This window comes from Blennius ocellaris (assembly GCF_963422515.1).
Source record: "Blennius ocellaris genome assembly, chromosome: 10".
In the NCBI taxonomy this organism is placed as follows: Eukaryota; Metazoa; Chordata; class Actinopteri; order Blenniiformes; family Blenniidae; genus Blennius; species Blennius ocellaris.
Genome location: NC_137659.1, coordinates 6,727,254 through 6,746,565, shown reverse-complemented (window position 1 = coordinate 6,746,565; position 19,312 = coordinate 6,727,254). Strand labels below are relative to the sequence as shown.

The window sequence follows — 19,312 nt, the reverse complement described above, 5'->3', positions numbered from 1 at the left end:
AATAATTCCTTAAACGTGACTTACTTGAGTCCTTTTTGCTGAGCAGCTGCTGTGTATGAGAGCTTGGATAGAGTGTCCATAACCTGGAGAAACAAAGTGAATTAAAGTCTACATTCTGACCTGCATGCATTGTTGCCATACGTATTTACAGAATCAAGTCCATCAGTTTCATAAACTAAAGGGTTTTTTTGGGGACATTTCACTGTATTTTGCACCATAAGGTTTCAGTAAAATTGTCTTTATATTGAAATTGGACTCCTTTTCAGAAGTAATTGTTTGGTTTTGCTAAAATATTGACACTTTCATCACATATACTCTGCACCACGACAAAGAAAAACTTGAAAGTTTAAATTTAAACTTCATTTCGGTGCTATTTTCTTTTACCACTCAAGATGAAACTGGGTTGGTTGTTGCCCTTTCAACGAAAATGCCTTTGATTTACAGTGTGTATGAAACAACTCTACTCTGTACAGAATTAAAAGTCTAACCATTTCTTTGTACCGAAATGAAATCCGCCAGCAGACAATAATGTTTAATAGACTGCATTAGAGTGAACTGAACTATGCTGTTAGCTGATGTTCTGTGCAAAGTATTTATCCACTATAACTTCTCTTGCAATAAAAAGTCTTGCATACACACAAACCCCTTATCAACACTTATTTAAGTCTTGAAATATGAGTGTAAGAGAAGAGCTCTGAACCACAGACAATGCTGTTTGCAGGAAACGATGTTTCGAACAAAACCCTGTATCGCACCATGTATGCTTCATCGTGGTGTGATGAGTCGAGCTGCTGCTCAACCTGTAAGTAACCTCTTTGACTGTGACAACATATTACAAAACTTAATAAAAGTACTGATTTCAAGCAGTAAATCAAAACTCACTAAAAATGTTTCTATAGATTGACCCATTGTCCACTGAGTGATTAAACCAGGGATGTTAAGTACATTTTATTTAAGCCCAATGATCAGGACTGGTGTAATAGTGTCCTAATTACATTTAAATTTAAATTTAAATTTACACTTTAAAGCAGTTACTTTTTCATTATCATGATTTCTCTGGTTGATTTGAAGGTGTTTCTGGTAAAACAAATATTTGCTATTTGTTTGATTCCCCCCACCTCCCGGGCTCTCTGCAGTGCATCCACTTCCTGTCTGTATTGTCACTGTGGCTATAGCTCAACCCAGCTGTGTTTGACAATGTTACAAATATAAACTCATTCTCATGTCACATGTTTTTTTTACAAAAAAATGTTTTAATGGAAACCAAAAGAAATATTTGATGATCTTTTTGAAGAGATGTGACATAAAGTAGAAATCTATTGTGGATTGACAATGCAGATAAAAGAAAAAAAAAACTTTAATCTGAATAAATCATATTAAGAAGGTAATTAAACAAATTTTACACACACTAGGTGTTTTTCAAATAACATGTATCATTAATATTATTCCATGCTTGTTAAGTTTCAAGAAGCGTTTCAGAAAGTCGTCCCCACACCTGGTTTGCTTCATGAAAATGTGACTTGAGGAGCAAAAATCACAAACTAAACTCCAGTCCAAGCTGGTTAGTGTGGTCTGTACTTACAAAAACAATCTGTGGAAGTTTGGCAGAGCTTTAAAATGCTATATTTCATAGGTTTAGGAGGCCTTAAATCTGTAGACAATAAGCTTTGGCACTTGGGTGAGTATTATCACAAAAAGTCAACTCAAATTAGGTCGTCCTTAAGGAAGTTAACACAGATTGAAGCAGCTTTTATGTACATCTACACTTTTAGAAACATAGGAAACCTTCACAATAAAAGTACATGTGTGCAAACTGGAGGGTGTTTTGGGTACTGTGAGGATACATTTGCTCTGTTCTTGAATGGGGGCTGCAAATAACAGCTTCATTTTATCTGTACAGACACACACCGCAAAAGAAATATTACTCATATACAGTTTATCTGTTTGGTTTTTCATAGTACCTCATCATAGATCATAGATAAGACAGGAAGTGAACATTTCTCTGAGATGCAGGAAATCATTTTCAGACTTAGCATTTACACTTCTATCATTGATTCTTCTGTTAATATCAATATATAATTAATTTAATTTGAATGGCAATGAAGCCGCTATTTCCAGCAAATGCAACCTTACAGTACCGAAAACTTCCTCCAGTTTGCACAAATGTATTTTATTGTGAGGTTGGTTTTTTTCCTTGTTCTGGGCAAATTGAAGTTAAAGCTCCACTATTCAATTATTATTCTGACTTTAATTTTTATGACTAGGGTAGTCAAAATCTCAAACTGCAATGTAAAAGTAGATGGCAATAAAAAAAATACTGTATGTTCACCAGAAGTTTGTTGTATACGATGCAAACAAGCGTACTGGTACTTTCTTGGGAAGAAGCCTGTAAACATAGACACTGCCTGTGTTCCTATTTCTGCCTCCTGCACATGGCTGCAGCCTGTAGTAACTCGTGAGGGGAATGTAGGCTAGAAAGCTCTCATTAGATATTCAGTGGACTAATGCTCAGTCTATGGGCAGAGTTGGCACAAACCGAGCACCGGCTGGATTAGACTGGCTGAGATTTGAGATGTTCGCCTCTGGATGTTTCTGGGGGAAAAAAATAAAAAATACGCGAGAGATTGAGAAGTTCTTGTTCGGCCGCACACAGCTCTCGTTGGAGTCGATCCAACCCGGCTGCTGAATGATGTATTTCTGACTAATGATGCAACGACGCAGCGCAATCTTCCGCCTCCGGAAGCTTGTTTCGTTGGATGGACAACCCCTTTAACATGACTGAGATTATGCAGCCGGGCCTGGATCCATGTACTGTACATATTTGCAGGCAGCACCTCCCCTGTGGGATTATCAGCAGACAGATTAACTGGAAGCTTCTTTGGAGTACAACACACTGGAGAGAAAGAAAAGAGAGTCTGTGTGGGGGGAAAACTGCACGCAAAGCTCCACACAGACTCACTCACAGTTCGTTAACATTTAAGACCCCCCTGTTTCCTCCGCGAGAGAGTGAATGCTGTAATCCTGTATATATGAAAGACCTGCTGAGCAACTAATAGTGACTAAAGATCATTTATTCTCATTCAAATCTGCTCACACATGAGAAACAAATATTTATCAAAAAAAGCATAGATTTTTTTATATTATTTTACTAATTTCTTAATTTTACATTGACACACCATAACACTGAGCTCCAACCAGAGATGCTGTCAGAGAGAGTTTGTAAAAACACCCATAATCCAACAGCTATTGGACAAGTTTTCTGTTATATTTCACTCTATTTTGCACCTCAATCATCAAAATTGACTTCATGATAATATTTTAGTCATTTCCCATTGTAATTATTTAGTTTTGTGGGAATATAGACATTTTCATCATGTACTATACTCTGCACCGCAACAAAGAAAAACTTTAAAGTTCAAATTCAAAGGTTATTATGTCAGTTTTTGACTGCTCAGGATGAGATTGGGCCGTACGTGGTCCTAAACTAAAATGTGTTTGACATCCCTGGTTCAGACAAATAGCAGATGAGTGCTGTACAAGACCCGACGAGGAAGAATAAAACTATGCCCGTCAAATAAAACAAATATATTGGAGTTTTAGACAGCCAACAATCTTAAGAAGAAAGACAGAACAGAAATGATAAAATATCAATTATGTAAATAATTTCGGTAAAAGCTGATTTTAAGTGAATGAAGAGCAGAAAAGGTCACTGATGTAGTTCAAATAAAAAGCAGAAATGAACTATTTGCATTAGCAGTCAAAATTTAATGTATATACTTTGTTATTTCATTAGATATTAACAACACATGAGCATAAGTGTAGACACATGTCTGTCAATTCATTGAAAATGTTCAATTAGTCATTTAAGATCTGAATTGACTGTATTCAGTGTTGTAATACAATGTTTTGATAAATTAATACATCGATTGTGTTGCTTTTTTTTAACTACTTGAACTCAGACAATCAGAGCTGTAGCTGCGCAGCAGATACAAACGCACATCCAGCACAGACACACTGCAATAGCCATCTAATGATGAAACATGATAAAATAGACAATATATTCTGTATTTCACTGTGGATACACTCTACACTGAGGTGATGTGGCTCTTGGTTCAGCACAGTTAAATCAAGCTCCAGCGCTGCGAGCGACAGTCCACAAAGTAGGCAGAGAACACAGTAAACCCACTGACCTGGTAACACACACACACACACACACGCCGGAACCAGATTTCACAATAACACACCAATAAAAAGAAGCTAACCAATGCCCTCGGAACGCATACCATAAAAATGCAAAACTGGCCGTTGGGTGGGCAAATAGCGCATGCGTTTACACACACACACACACACACACACACGCACACACACCCTCCAGATGACTCTGTGTCTCAAAGGTCTTCATAATATGGTGCCTAATGTACTCAGCAGTTTTGTAGGAAAACAAGCTTGAACTTCCCAAGTCATGTTGCTCCAGACAAAAGTGATCCATCATTATAAACTCTTCATCAAACTAGTGATCATACATGGTGCTTTTCTTATTTCTTTACATTTCTTTACATCAATCGCTGCGCGCATTATGAAAAAGTTTTGCATTACATTGAAAAATGTTTAGCTTGAGGAGGATTATAGGGAATTCTCAGAATAACACAGTTTTTTTTTTCCACTTTGCTTTGACTAAGTAAATCTTATTTGCTTTAAAATGTGAAAATGTCAAATACTGGAATAATGCATTATATGCAGCATGATGCAAGTCAAAATCTGCAAATTTTTTCATTTTGCAAATACTCTTAATAGTTGAATCATCAGTAACATCCAGCTGGAAATGCATTGCATGAAAGTGACTTTATTATGATCTTATTAATAATACTGGATTAGAAGCAATGAGCAAATGTATAAGCTTGTCTTACTCTTTAGGGTTCTTCGGTCTATATTAATCACTAACTAAACTAATGATACTTTATTAATCTGCTTGGTGAAATTCCCTTATCTCATTGACTAATCCTATTTCCAAGGTGCAGAGGTGCGGCCGGATTGCAGCGCTCCAGGGAGCTGAGTGGGGGTCAAGGGTCAAGCTCAGGGAGCGACAGTGGTGACAATGAGCCGTTGGAATCGAACCTGGGAGCTTCCAATCCAAACTCCACCTCTTTAGCCTCTAGGCCATAGTGGGTAGTGAGTAGTTGTAATTTAGCAGAAAAAGCAAGCTCTTTCAAATTAGCATGAAAACCAGACTAAGGTGAGTTTTGAGAACATTTTGCATCCAAGGCCAAAGAATCGACGGGCTTTGGTCAACAGGGAAAAAAAGTGTTTTCTTCGATTTGAAGTTATAAAGTAGAGCTTTGTTAGATCCTACATGCTTCACACACCATTCATCCATCATTACAATTAAAGAGTTTCAACATGTTGTCCAGCTGTTCAGTGTCTGAGGGTTTGTGTGTTACCTTGCCAAAATCTCGCACATCGAACAGATCGAAGGCATCGAATAAGTCACTTTTCTTCAGGCCGAACACGTCGCAGCAAGATGTCAGGAAGGTCCGGATGTTCTTCAAGCACAGGAACTGCAAAAAAGAGCAAAAAATGCATCAGGCTCATGCGTCTAGTTTCTTTTCACGCTGCAGTTAAAGCGGCATGTGTTCTGTAATTTGTGCTTTAAAAAAAAAGAAAAAAAGTCCCACTTAGCTGAATGAGAAAATGAAAAGTGTTTTGTTTCAGCACGGTTACATTTAGCTTTTACAAGTCACACAAACTCTGCATGGCAGTGCAGTAGTACAGTGGTTAGCACTCTCGCCTCAAAGCAGGATGATACTGGGTTTGAATGCTGGTTGCAATTGTGCTTGCTTTCCTCCAAATACATATATTTGATGATAACTGTGGATGGGAATGCGATTGTTTTGTGTGTTTGTTGAAGCCTGTGTTTATTTTAAATGACCACCACAATGGTTTTGTTCTTACCACAATCTGAACCAGATCAAAGTTACAACTCATCGGTTTATGTTTCATAAACACATGTTTATTGTAAAATTCCTGGACTGTTTGAACTCATGACCTGTGAATTGAGGCTCAAATAAACTGGTTTTTGGAAAGGTTTTGCAGAATAACACAATTGTGAAAAACTATTTTTAGACAAAATATTGCAATCCTACCAGTGAGACTCTCTCTCTCTCTGTCTCTCTCTCTCTCTCTCTCTCTCTCTCTCTCTCTCTCTCTCTCTCTCTCTCTCTCTCTCTCTCTCTCTCTCTCTCTCTCTAGTTTTCATGGATGTCTTCACATGATCTACTCAGTGTGTGCTGCTTTTAAAGTGCACCTTGGGGATAAATAAAGTTTCTTAAATCTTGAATGTGGTTGTTTTCTTCAGGCCACCCAGTGGTGCATTGATTAACAAATTCTCCCTGGGTGTATGTGCACGTCTATTTATTTGTGTTCTCCAGTTTCCACTGACAGTCCAAACACAAGATTTTTAGGCAAAAAAAAATTTTTTGCCCTGTTTTGCCCATTTTCATTTCCCTGGAACTCCCATTGATCTGAAAAATGTAGCCATGATCACAAAATCACAAGTAAAAGTTACACATAAGCATTGTATTAATAATGAAACATGATCATTTATGGCAGAAACTTTCCTTTTGAAGCATATTTCATTTCTTCCAGTTCAATTTCTGAGTTTGCTTTGCAAGCATGAAAAAGCAGTTTTTCAAAGTTTGTCCAAACCATATTCTTAATAAATGAACACACCAAGCTCATTATGATAAGTACCTAGTATTGTGTTGTAAACCAGTATGTCTAGTTAGCAGAGGCCGACTGACTCGATCATACAGGATGGGTGCAGCGTGTCTATGACATGCATACACACTGAATCCATGTCAGGCTGCTTGCATATATTTCAGCAGATACAAGCTTGTACATTGTAATATTGGGACTGTCGTCAAAGTCATGAGTCTCAAACATTTACCAACATATTTTGCAGACAGAAAGTGAAACCTGAAAGGTTGACAGTGTGAATTGAAACCACCAACTCTTTCCTCTGCTGGTGTCACTTCACATTATGGTCTGGAGTGCGTCTCAGCGGCTACCTAGAAGCCAAACAGCTTTTATGAAAGACAGTGGTCTTGGTTTCAAGTTCAGTGTTCAAGAGAACGGATCATTGAGGAACCTCTTCCACTACCCACCCACTGACTCGTCAAGTATTCACACAGGATATGAGATGTAAACTGTGCAAATTAGCTCTTTTTTTTCCAAATTAAGTTATTAAGCAACAGTTAATCTTGAAACTGCAAATAGTGAAAACACGGGAGAAACAAAGATTTTTTGAAAGAGATAGCCTCCTTTTTTATCACACCAGCTCATCGTAGAGACGCCTGTAATCACTCCACTGCCCCCCGGGGCCTTGTGCGTCTGCAGAGGAAGTGCACAAACGTGACGGCTCTGCATCGCGCTCTCTCCACTTCCAGTCTGATTGAGTAAACAAAGTCAAGTTAGCACCACTAGTGAAGAGCATACGCTCTTGAAGTGTCTATTAGAGCTACGATCACGAGGACGTTAAATGCGAAGGTCTTCGTCACTTCTTCATATTCTGTATCCTCAATGCATTTTAATGTCATTTACGCCACAGCCTGACACGCAGTATGATAAAAATAGGACTTCTAGGCACATTTCCGTCACAGTACACTGCACTCTTGTCCTGTCGTCCATTACCTCCGTGCCCTTGTTTCCTTTTCTAAGCTCGGAGGTCAGCAGAGCATATTGAAAGTGCCATTTGGAATCTGGAGCCCACTGACACACATGCCTTTCTTGACCGCACTCAGATGCCCTACAGCTGCAGGCTACGACTACCCATTGTTCGGCACATTACGCCCTGGTTTTGCTAAATAAATATTAAATATATATATATATATGGATTTATTTATTTATTTAATTAAAAAAATTTATTAATTAAAAAAACAGTGGCTATGCAGAGCACAGTAGTTGGCATGACAGAGTGCAACCTATGCCTGCTTTCCCCCCCCACTAAAACAAGAATCAGAAGGCAACTGAGTTAAACTGTTGTAAAATTCTCTTTTTTAGGCCAAATGTTTCTAAGAATTTGCAATGATTCAAGTTCAACATATTGCTCATCTTCACCCCCCCCCCCCCCCCCCAGAAAATGTTTTTATTAGCTATTGAAAACTGATTTTCCCTTCTGAGGCATCTTGCTCAACACAGTTACATTCTTCTTGTATTGAACCTCAAATGAACCCCTGGCTTTTTATAAATGTTTTTTTCTCGCTTCAAAAGAAATATGTATAAATTAAATAAAAACGTGTAGTGCCAGTGGCTGTACAAACCCGAGAAATATGTATAAATTAAATAAAAACGTGTAGTGCCAGTGGCTGTACAAACCCCAAAGCCTCTTAATGCCTGTTGTGTGGCTTCAGTTTCAGCCAGACTACAAGTTAGACCACAAAATGTACAAGTTTCCTCTATAATGGGTGGATCAAAGTTGGGATTGTATCAGGCCTCTCTTGTGGCAGCTGGAAGAATTACTGTACGAGTCAAAAAGGTCGAGTTCTGTGGGTTTTTTTTTTTTTTTTTTTTACCTGAGTTGAGACTTGAGTTTTTAGTTCTCTTGTGTATTGAAGATTTGAAATGGGTGAAAATATAATTGTGGGGACATATGCAGGTCACTTGGTAGCCGTATTTGCAGTGATGTTTTTCAGTTTGACATGATGCCAAGTTACAAAAAAAGACACTGGCTGTGATGACAGATTCATGACTTTAATAGTTGAGAGAGAGAGAGAGAAATTACATATCTAATATTCAAGATTGACTGTATGACATGAATATGACCTACTATTGCTATCACACGTGGACCTGCTTATTTTAGTCTTGTACAGTCATTTCTTTAAGAGTTCTAGCATGCTTTGGGTGAAAGTGGCTTCAAACGGAGCAGAAAAGCTTTTCGCTCTCGAAATAAAATCATCTGAACTGATTGGGGGATTATACAGTAACTTGAGCAGTTGATTTCCCACCCAGAGATGTCACTCACCTGTGACATCTGAGGCCTGAGGTTGATCTCTTTCAGGTTGATGGTGTGCGCCCTCAGGTTGTTGAGCAGCTGGCACAGCAGCACCCCGTCCCGCAGGGTTTGCGCCAGGTCGAACACCTGCGCCGTATCTGCGGTCACCCGGTGGTTCTCCGGCAGCACCTTGCAGCCGATGAGCCACATCGCGCACTGCCTCCAGTACTCCATGTCCGCGGATTCACAAACTTTGTCCGTGTTTCGAGGGCGCGCGCGGCATAGTGGAGGGCTGCTGCGCGCCGAGCCGTGCGCTCCGCTCTCCGTCCTCCAGACTCTCCTGAGTGCGTTGTCGCCGCCTCTGGAGGACGCAGCGCGCCGCTGCAGTTTAAACACAGTGCAGGGGGGTGGGTGATCTGAAACCCACGGTCTGCGTGAACTTCCTCTTCCTTTTGCTCTTTGTTTCATGAGATAATCTATTCTTTAATCATCAAATGAATGGAAACTATCACAGGACACATTTTGTGCAATGTAACTGATTCATTGATCCACTATCTCCATGTCTACTTTCTTCAAATTAACTTTATCCAAATGTTTCCTTTGTGACGCATGCTTGTCTTTAAATATGTCTATGCACATTTTCTAGGCTTATTCCTGCTTGCCTACACTGGTTTTCTTTCTGGGCCAATGCAGATATACAATGGTCTTACCATGTTGTTTAAAGTGATCTGGTGCTGGTTTATGCTGGATTACTGTTGATAAATGTTTGGTGTAAAATGATCTTGTCTGATTCTGGTTTCAAACCTGGATGTAGGTAGTCGGGGAGAAGTTTATGAGGGTTCACGCTAGTTTTATGTTGCTCTGTGCTGGACTACTTCTTACACATGCTTGTTTAAGGCGTAGAACATTGACCTGATGCTGACTTTTGGTAGTCTGATGAGGCTCTATGCTTGTTTATGGAGTTTCATGCTGGTCTGGTGCTGGTTTCTGCTGGGTTTCTGCTGATCAATGCTTGTTTAAGGGGGTACACTACCATGGTACACTTGGGTCTAATGCTGCTCTGATGCTAAGCTATTCCGGTTTTCTCAGGATCTATGCCTGCTTCAAGTGATCAATGTTAGTCTCATACTAAGGCTGATCTGATGCCATTCTATGCTTAGTTTTATGCTAAGTTTTTTTTTTTTTTTTTGCTTGTCCATACTGGTCTAATGCTGATTGATTGGTGGTCTGCGCTTGTTTACTTTGTGCTTGTCTACACTTATTGGTCTGGTGTTAGTTGATGCTGGTCAATTTTGGTAAATATTAGTTTGAGGCTGATTTATAGTGGCTTATGCTACATTTTTCAGTTATAGAAAGCTTCAGTTTATATGACTGCAGGTTTCTTTCTGCAACTAATAAATCATCATTGTAAATATGCTTGTTCATTGTACAAACTCATTAGATAATCATCATAATCCTTATTTTGTTTGAGTGTTTCACCAAATCCTCACTTTATGGAACCTGCAGTCTACAAAGATTTGACACCACTGCTTGATACTTGAACTGCAAATTATTAACTTTGTTGATATCTCAGCATTTTTCTTATTATTCACATGCGACTTGTTTTCAATGAGACCATGTGTGCCTCACAGTCACAGTTTACATTCCATGTGGATTACAAGCGGGTGACTGTAATCTCAGCTCTTTGTGGTATGTATGCTGACAAGCTCAGATCTCTATGGTGCAATACAATCATAAATAAGCCATAACTAGATTGAAAAGAATCAAGGGATCCAACTGAGGCGGCGAGAAGGACATCCTTCTGTCACAGGAATTATTTAAATCGCCACCATTAAGCCAGTAGGATAAACACAGGAAGGAAACAAATGGATCCCATCATGTTTGAACCAAAGGGAGGGGAAGACAGATGTTTCCTTTGATCGGGCTTGTAAGCTGATTGAAGCTGAACCTTGGTTTCTGAGCATGAATTTAGTGTTGTGAATAAGTTTACACTGTAAAAAAAACTTGACAGGCCAAACTGGAAATTAACGAGATGATGCATCAGAGCTGTTTATAACTCAACCCAGAAAAAAACTGCAGTAATAGTTAGGGTTAGGGTCTTCTTGTACAGCACGAACTGCAGCATTTTTGACAGCCTAATCGTGCTCAAACCTTCGTGAACATTTGCACATATGCCAGAAGTGGTGAACCATTCTATATTGCATGGGTTTTGTGCATGTGTCTGGCAACATGGCTCCATAGCACTCCTACATTGTTTTCATATTTGTAACATCTGCGAGGAGCAACGGGTTTAACACCTTTCACCTGTCCAAGACATTTGGTAGAGTTTTCCTATTCCATGGCCCCAAACTGTGATATCTTCCATTTTTACCTCATAACCTGTCCTCAGGGGACACTTGCCCTTAGATTTTAGGGTGATCCGACAACAGCGTTTTTACTGTATTATCATTATCATTATCATTATTATTATTATTATTATTATTATTATTATTTCTACTTCCGGTAGTGGAGACAGAAGTCCGTACGACACCGGAAATGGTTCCAGAAAAAAAAAAGAAGCTGAGCCGTCAAAACATAAACAGAGCAGCAACATTGTGGAGCTGGCGTGCTTTATTGTCTCACTTTTAGATGCACGCCTCCCTCATGCGGTGTGTTCTCCGCTATAGGACTCCGTGTCGAGGCTCTTAGCCAGCGTGCCGAGCATCGAGGTGGGCAAAAATAAATCTGCAGTGAAGATTAGGACGCCTCGTCGGGCCTTCGAGCGGAGGTAACATTAGCATGCTAGTTAGCCACCTCGCCGCTGCTGGATCGTATTGAAATCAGGCCAGGCCCGTGGTGTTTGCTTTCTCGGCAGAACTGAACAGCATTCGTTTGGTCCCTAGAATTGACAGCTGCATTTCCACACTGCTCTCAGTTTGACTCTCTGTTAGCCGCGCACATGCTAGTTAGCATTAGCTGTCTGTAATAACAGTTGCAGCTGTCGCAGTTTGACAGGACAACACACGAGTAAACATCATAGACGTATGCTCAGGCCTGTGTGGCATCCAGAAAGCAGAGTAGTTTTAGGCAAACAGTTACTGTACGATTGCGATTTGTATTGTAAAATGTAGTCTAGTTTGAGAGCCAGCAGGCTAACAGGAAACTTGTGCCCTCTCGGACACATAGTGCGGCAGCTGTGATACCAGCACACAGGATCAACTCTTGCTCCCATCGTTTCACGGCTTGATAACTTTTGTTTTTGTGTTTGACACGGAAAGGTTCACACCTCGGGTCGACGCAGGACAAAAAGGAGACAGGATGGCTGAGGCTGACGGCAAATCAACTGCGCTTAACGGTGAAGGATCAGCGTCTTGAAAATAACTGAGTACTTATGCTGGTCATAACGAGAGCTGGGAATAAAACTGGTAAACGTTTTGGTTCAACTAGGTGCTTCAGATGAAAATGAGCCTGGAGAAGATCGGCACAAGGAGGACGATGCCTCTGGAAGCAGAGAGGGGCAGACACAGTCGTCCTCCCAAGATGGTAAATCAACAACTCCGACAACAAAACAGATGTATCCATCAATCTTACATTCTGCACATGGTTGTGAAACCAATCCCATCTTACTATGGGTGAGGGTACATGCTGGACATGTTGCCAGTCCACCACAGGGCAAACACTGAGACAAACGACAACACACACTCATATTCACACCTGAGAGCATTTTAGGTCATCAATTAAGCTCACTCGCCTGTTTTCAGGAGTATGTGGAGGGAACTTGCACACAGGGAAAACATGCAAATTCCACACAGAAAGGCCTGGCCGATATTTGAACCACTGTGCAACCATGTGGCTCCAAAAATGTATACATACAGCATTGCTGTCACCCATCATGCGTGCCTTGTTTTTGCCTTAAATTCTGCAAATGTAGTGTGTTCGACTGGCATTGTTTCGGCTTTTTCATTAGATTTAATAATCAGTTTGAGATTTTTTTCAGCCAAGTGTGCACCTTTTGTTGAGACTCCCAGTGAGAAAGAGTAACCCTACTCTGGCCTTTTCTATTTCTGTAGCTCCCAAAGAAACTGCAGAGGCGTCGGGAGATAAACCCATGCCAGGTGTGGAAGGACAGGCCGGGGCTAACAGAGAAGGAGACGAGGATGAGGACACGGACAGCATGGATGGCAGCAGCCTCTACTCTTTGACTGAGGATGGAGAGCGGGAGAGCGAGGGTGGGAGGCGAGAGCGGGTCAAGGAAAAAGACAGTGGAAAAAGAGCAGCCAGAAAGAGGAACAGACCTGGCGTTGGCACTAACCACTCCTCCAGTTCAGATGACGACGATGAGGACGAAGACGAAGAGCCAAAAGATGATGACGACGACGACAACGAGGCCATGGAGGCGTGGTTGGGAGCAGAGCTCTGTGACTTGCATGGCCCTGTGTGGCGGGCGGTACCTTCGCTGCGCTCCAGGGAGCTCGGCAGGGACTCGCACCAGTTTGTGAGGCGCGTGTGTGGAGCCCGGGGTCTTGTGCAGAGGCTGGAGCTCCAGGGCCGCCTGGAGAAGCACACGGGCTGCGTCAACACATTGCACTTCAACCCTTCAGGCACACGCCTGGCGTCAGGCAGTGACGACCTGCGAGTGGTGATCTGGGACTGGGCCATACGGCGTGCTGAGCTGGAGTTTGACAGTGGGCACAAGAGCAACGTCTTTCAGGTGGGCTGATTACGATTCAGGGTATTTTTTTCCCCAATAAGCATTAAAACAAACATGTACAATACCACCCCCCCAAAAAGCCATATTTTACAGAATTTATGTCACTTGATGTTTGGCTGTTTTGCCTTTACTTTAATATATAATAATCCTTAAAATTGAATATTATTTTTTAACAATCCATTTATTTTCTGTAATTTAAAATGATGAATAAGCATTTTACATCTTGAGGATCTAAATTAGCTTTTTACACCGCCTTTTCCAAAATAAAACGGATGCAAAATGTGTTAACTGGTGAAAAAAAAAAGGTAAGAAAAATCAAAACAAAACTGCAGTTTCATCCAGACAAAAATTTGAAAACACCTTGGAGGGAGCATACAAGTGCCCAATCAAATGATATTGTTTTATCTGACGCAGGCAAAGTTCCTGCCTCACAGCGGAGACTCCACGCTGGCCATGTGCGCCCGCGACGGTCAGATCAGGGTGGCCGAGCTTTCGGCCACACAGCGCTGCAAGAACACAAAGCGGGTAGCACAGCATAAAGGCGCAGCACACAAGGTGAGCGTCGGATCTCAAGCAGCTCTTTTCTAATAATAGGGAAATTGACCGTTTCATCAGTGTGTGTGTGGCTTCTGTTTTCCAGCTGGCCCTTGAGCCAGATTCTCCTTGTTCATTTCTGTCAGCTGGAGAGGATGCCGTGGTTTTTGGTATCGACCTCCGCTTAGACCGCCCCGCCAAGTAAGAAAATGCAAAGTTTAATGTTACCAGAGGTTGATAGTAATGTTTAACACATCAGGGAGTAACACCTAATGACACTTGTTTGGTTTGATTTTCACTATGTAAACCCTCATTTACAATATTGTAATGTGAACATGCTTTCATTTTGTTATCCATTGATCGTCATACTTTTTGAAGCACTGCTGTAGCTAATCCGTACCTTTCCCATATGTCTCCTCACATTTGCTCCACAGTAAACTAGTGGTTGTGAAAGAGGGTGATAAAAAAGTGGGGCTGTACACCATCTTTGTCAACCCCGCGAAGACTCACCACTTCGCTGTTGGGGGGCGAGATCAGTACGTGAGGTGAGGGCCAGACATTCAATAACACAAACGAGATCATGTGATGATGACTGTCATCTTAATTCATTGGCCGTATGTATTTCTTTAGGATCTACGACCAGAGAAAGATTAATGAAAATGATAACAACGGTGTGCTGAAAAAGTTCTGTCCCTCACATCTGGTATCCAGCGAGTCAAAAACCAACATAACATGTCTGGTGTACAGTCACGACGGCACAGGTAAGATCATTCACACAAGTTTTTATGAAAACATTTGAATTTGTTGTACAGAAACAGAATTTAACAACATTTCCCCTTGTCTTGTGATTGTCCTTCTATACTATCGTCATTCTGTTGGTAATCTCTTTTGGAAACACCCATTGGAAATAATGAGCACTCCACTTGATCCTGCTTTGATTTATCGTCGTCAAATTTCACAAACTTCCCCGTTCTTGTCTGCCTGATGCAACCGCCTTGCAACACCATCGACACTCGAGTTAAACTCGTTTTTCTCTCACTGAATGAATTTCCTCATTGTGCCGCCGTCTGCACAGAACATCACTGTGGTCAGATTGAGTCGCATCTACCTCCAAGCCCAGTGTTTATAGATGATTATAATCGCAATGTTTCTTACAGATCACAATTTGAAATGTGCTATGATTTAAAAAAGTTTACCTATAGATCTCAAATTAATTGGATTGTGAACTTTTCCTTTAATTCTAAGTTTATTTTGTTTGATATTATATTCACTCGTAATGTTTATATGCTACTTCTCATTACAAACGTATTCACAATTTCAATTTTCAGTGCAGGAAAGAAAAGAAGTTACATTTGATTAATAAATAGCACTCAAAAACATACAATAAATAGTCGACGTGTTAACTTAGCCCAGTGGACGAACAGGGTGGAGCGTCGTGTTTTCCATGACGACTTGAGAAGATAACGATAACATCACAGTCACATGGTCGTTATACAGAGTGATTAAAGTTCATTTAACACGGCATGCCCATCACTATATTTATGTGGTGTCTAGCTGTGCATTTATAGTTGTTAATTATATTACAGTTCTAGTAATGAATCATCTGCATTGCTATTTGGACGACAGGAGCATTCGCTGCTCAAACTTGTGATGTAAATGGTTTGTTTGGTCTGCAGTCTGCTGTTATTGCTTTCACATCACATTCATGCTGCACCAGAGTGCGACTGCAGATGCCACCGAGTTTAATTACACTTTAAAACCAGCAAACTCTAAGCAAGGTCTACCTAAATATGGCCACGTCATCTGGCTGTGGGGTTTATTTTAATTCTGGCAAAAATGTGTTGCATTTCTTCTCATCTGCGGCAAAGCCATGAAACATCTTGTGGGGAATTTTTTTTTCTTCTTTTTTTCCTGTTGATGTTAAAGAAACCGTACAGAAATGATTTAACTGGACTGACTTTCCTCACCCTCCGGTTTGTTTGTTAATGGAGGGCGTATGCACAAATGGTTCAAGTGGTTAAAAATACACAAATATGAAAGCCCTGCGTATTTCCGTATAGTGGATTAATGATCAGGAAGTTTATTTGTGTGTGTTTTTCAAACTACATATATATCCATTAATCATCCTGGGCTCCAGTTCTGCCTGCTCCTCCCATAGTAACTCATTCATAAACTGGTTCAGAAGCAGCATTTTAAACATTGTATATTTGCTCTAGTCCATCTATACATATATATGATGTCCAGAACTCCAGCCAGCTTCTGCTTCCATCGAAATGATGTCTGGTGTGTCCGTCTCACCAGAGCTCCTGGCCAGCTACAACGACGAAGACATCTACCTGTTTGACTCCAACCACAGCGACGGAGCCGACTATCGCAGAAGATACAAGGGACACCGCAACAATGCCACAGGTAGAACATCTGCTGCTCCATTAGCGGCTTTTGTCTCCACTCACAGTTTCAAGAGTCAACACACAGATTGTTGGCGTTGACCCAACATGCCGGTTCCTCCCCCGTCCCTCACAGTGAAGGGGGTAAACTTCTATGGCCCGTCCAGCGAGTTTGTGGTCAGCGGCAGCGACTGTGGACACATTTACCTGTGGGACAAGTACTCCGCTCGCATTGTCCAGTTCATGGAGGGAGACAGAGGAGGAGTGGTGAGTCTTCTATTGGCGCTAATAAAGAACGTCTGCTGGCAGGTCACTCGGCTGTGGTGGATATCGAGCCGTATATCACGGTTTCTCTTCAGTCACTTTTAAAATACTTATCTGATTTTGTTAATAATCTTCGTGACTTCCACAGGTGAACTGTCTGGAGCCGCATCCCCACCTGCCTGGCATGGCCACCAGCGGGCTGGACCACGACATCAAACTGTGGGCCCCCACAGCCGAGACCCCCACAGGGCTGAAAGGGCTCAAAGAGGTATCCAGTCCCGTCTGGTCATTTCCTTTTACGTTTAATTTCTCTGCATGGTGTCCCTGTATTTGATGTAAGAACCAAAAATGTAATAAAGTCATAACTTAACATTAAATAGTTGAGCCGTAATCTTAACAGTTTGTCAATAATTTAATAATGAAACAAAAAATCCTGAGTCAGTATTGTAATAATGCATAAATAAAACTGCATTTCTGGGGAAGAAAAGCCTTTTTTCGCAGGTGTTGTGCAGTTTGCCTGTCAGAAATAAGTATTATTTGCAAAGAAAAAGATTAACCACATCATTAGACAACATCAGTTCTCATTCAAATACTGTAACACTGAATTTATTTTAAGGATGGAATGAGCAGAATGACATTTGTTGTCTTTGCATTCAGCTCTCTACATTAAACTTGAATATTTCATTACATTATTGATTGTTGACAAACTATTTAGAGTTTAAATATTCTCATCACTTACAATATATGCAGACATCTTAGTATTGCTCTTTTTGATGGATGTCCTTGTACTTTTTTGTAATGGTATGACAAAAATAAGACTCTGTGCCGACTCGAGAAGAAAATCGTCTGTATAAATGTGCTTTAAGTTGACTTAATATTGTGACGTTATATGTTCAAGCGAGGTGCAATTAAGTCCAACAGTTGTACCTGTAAAATATGTTTGAGGCGTCCTCACCCTGGTCGCGGTGTTGTTGTGCTCCTCAAGGTGATGAAGAAGAACAAGCGGGAACGTGACGAGGACAGCGTGCGTCACGGAGACCAGTACGACACCCAGCTGCTGTGGTTCCTGATGAGACACATGAGGAACCGACGGCCCCCGAGGGTGAACTCACCACCGAACAAAGCGGCGTCTCCCGTCAGACCGCAGAGTCTCACCTCTCCCTCTCCTCCCTCTCCAATCCAGGCCCGCGAGGGCGCCGATGCAGACACAGACGAGTCCTGGAGTTCTCCGGATTCCTCGGATGAAGAGGAAGGAGGTCCAGATCACGTCCAGTGCATGTCGTCCTGAGCCGTGCACGCGCGCGTTCGAGTACTTGCACACGTTCATGCAGACGCCTACAGAAACACACACAAACTCTTTATTGCCCTTGAATTGATGCACATAGGCAAGCACTATTGACACACTGGCACACTCAAACACTGAGGAGACGCAGACGAGTTTTCTTTTCTTTTCTTGTCTACACACGAACATACATACAGACACATACTCTCTTATTGAAACACTGTTGCTGCATAGTGACAGATGCTTTATGTCTGGTTTTCCAGCAGTGTTTGAAAGGCAACTCTAGACTTTGCACCCACTACCAGAATCCCGATTAGTTTTTTTTTGTTTGTTTTTTTTATCCTTGTGTGTACGAAGAGGCCTAGTGAGTGCTTACATCCCTATAAACCACTCGGCTCGTCCGTACTTCATCTATATACTCTGCCTAGACCCAGGATGATGTACTGCACGTGTATGGCAACAGGTACCTCCAAAATTTGGTTTCCTTGTAGTAAGCTATACATCACCAGCACACGATCCCTCTCTCTGTGTCTCTCTCTCTCTCTCTCTCTCTCTCTCTCTCTCTCTCTGTCTGTAGCTTCTCCTCTCAAGCTTTCTGTGCTGATGAAGACAGGCTCAGACCCTCGAACCATCCCCTCAAATGTGACTTCCTCTTTTGAGCAAGGAGCGCCCCCAGCTTCACTAGTGTTTTGGGCTTTTTTTTTTTTCCTCTTTTAATCATTATTATTTTTGGGTGCTTGCTAGCTTGAACAGCTAGTATTTATCTTGTTTGCTCCCATAGAAACTACTAAATCTCGACATGCTGTGTGCCCCCCCCAACATGCTGCCGTCTAATCCTTCCTCTCCTGCCGCGTCCGTCAGCCTCTCCCGTCACTGCTGAGTGCACTCCGATTCAGGGAAGCTTTAGTGTGAGACACAGACAAAATGTGCACTAAGATTGTGAGTGTGGGAGGACGAGCTGTTGTGTCGTTTGAGAATCCAGTGGTTTTTACTTTTCTTCAGATCGGTTGGTGGTGGGGAGGGGGGGATTTTTCTTTGCTTCCGCCAGCCTTTTCCTCTTCATTCTCTACTTTATTAGGGGGGGGGGGCCTCATCTTTGACAGGAAATCGTAGATGACACGTGTACAGAAAACGAGGGCTGATGTTTGGATGCTGTTGGGGAGTGGGAA

The 19,312-nt window shown here is 41.5% G+C and overlaps 2 protein-coding genes across 2 annotated transcripts in view; one reads left to right on the top strand and one right to left on the bottom strand.

Annotated features, from left to right (window-relative positions):
• Positions 1-9,220, bottom strand: part of LOC308135820 (guanine nucleotide exchange factor VAV3-like) — a gene marked incomplete at its 5' end in the record, with an annotated part of 50,264 nt that extends 41,044 nt beyond the window's left edge. Inside the window, 3 exons of the mRNA XM_080503945.1 lie at positions 25-83; positions 5,439-5,555; positions 9,017-9,220. Of these exons, the coding sequence (XP_080360071.1) occupies positions 25-83; positions 5,439-5,555; positions 9,017-9,220 (380 nt within the window). The remainder of the gene's footprint in view (positions 1-24; positions 84-5,438; positions 5,556-9,016) is intronic.
• Positions 9,221-11,549: 2,329 nt separating this feature from the next.
• Positions 11,550-19,185, top strand: dcaf8 (DDB1 and CUL4 associated factor 8). Its single transcript, XM_080504139.1, has 13 exons — positions 11,550-11,753; positions 12,244-12,320; positions 12,413-12,508; positions 13,036-13,676; positions 14,091-14,231; positions 14,317-14,411; positions 14,645-14,755; positions 14,841-14,971; positions 16,512-16,619; positions 16,734-16,864; positions 17,010-17,129; positions 17,847-17,963; positions 18,045-19,185. Exons 2-13 carry the CDS (start codon positions 12,284-12,286, stop codon positions 18,147-18,149), a joined length of 1,833 nt encoding a protein of 610 aa, XP_080360265.1. The 5' UTR covers positions 11,550-11,753; positions 12,244-12,283; the 3' UTR covers positions 18,150-19,185.
• Positions 19,186-19,312: the final 127 nt, after the last annotated feature.

Bases quoted from the DNA above. Each gene is read 5' to 3' on its own strand.
- dcaf8 (XM_080504139.1), top strand. From the start codon at position 12,284: ATGGCTGAGGCTGACGGCAAATCAACTGCGCTTAACG. The intron at 14,232-14,316 runs GTGAGCGTCGGA...TCTGTTTTCCAG, and splicing joins ATAAAGGCGCAGCACACAAG to CTGGCCCTTGAGCCAGATTC. The intron at 14,412-14,644 runs GTAAGAAAATGC...TTTGCTCCACAG, and splicing joins CGCTTAGACCGCCCCGCCAA to TAAACTAGTGGTTGTGAAAG.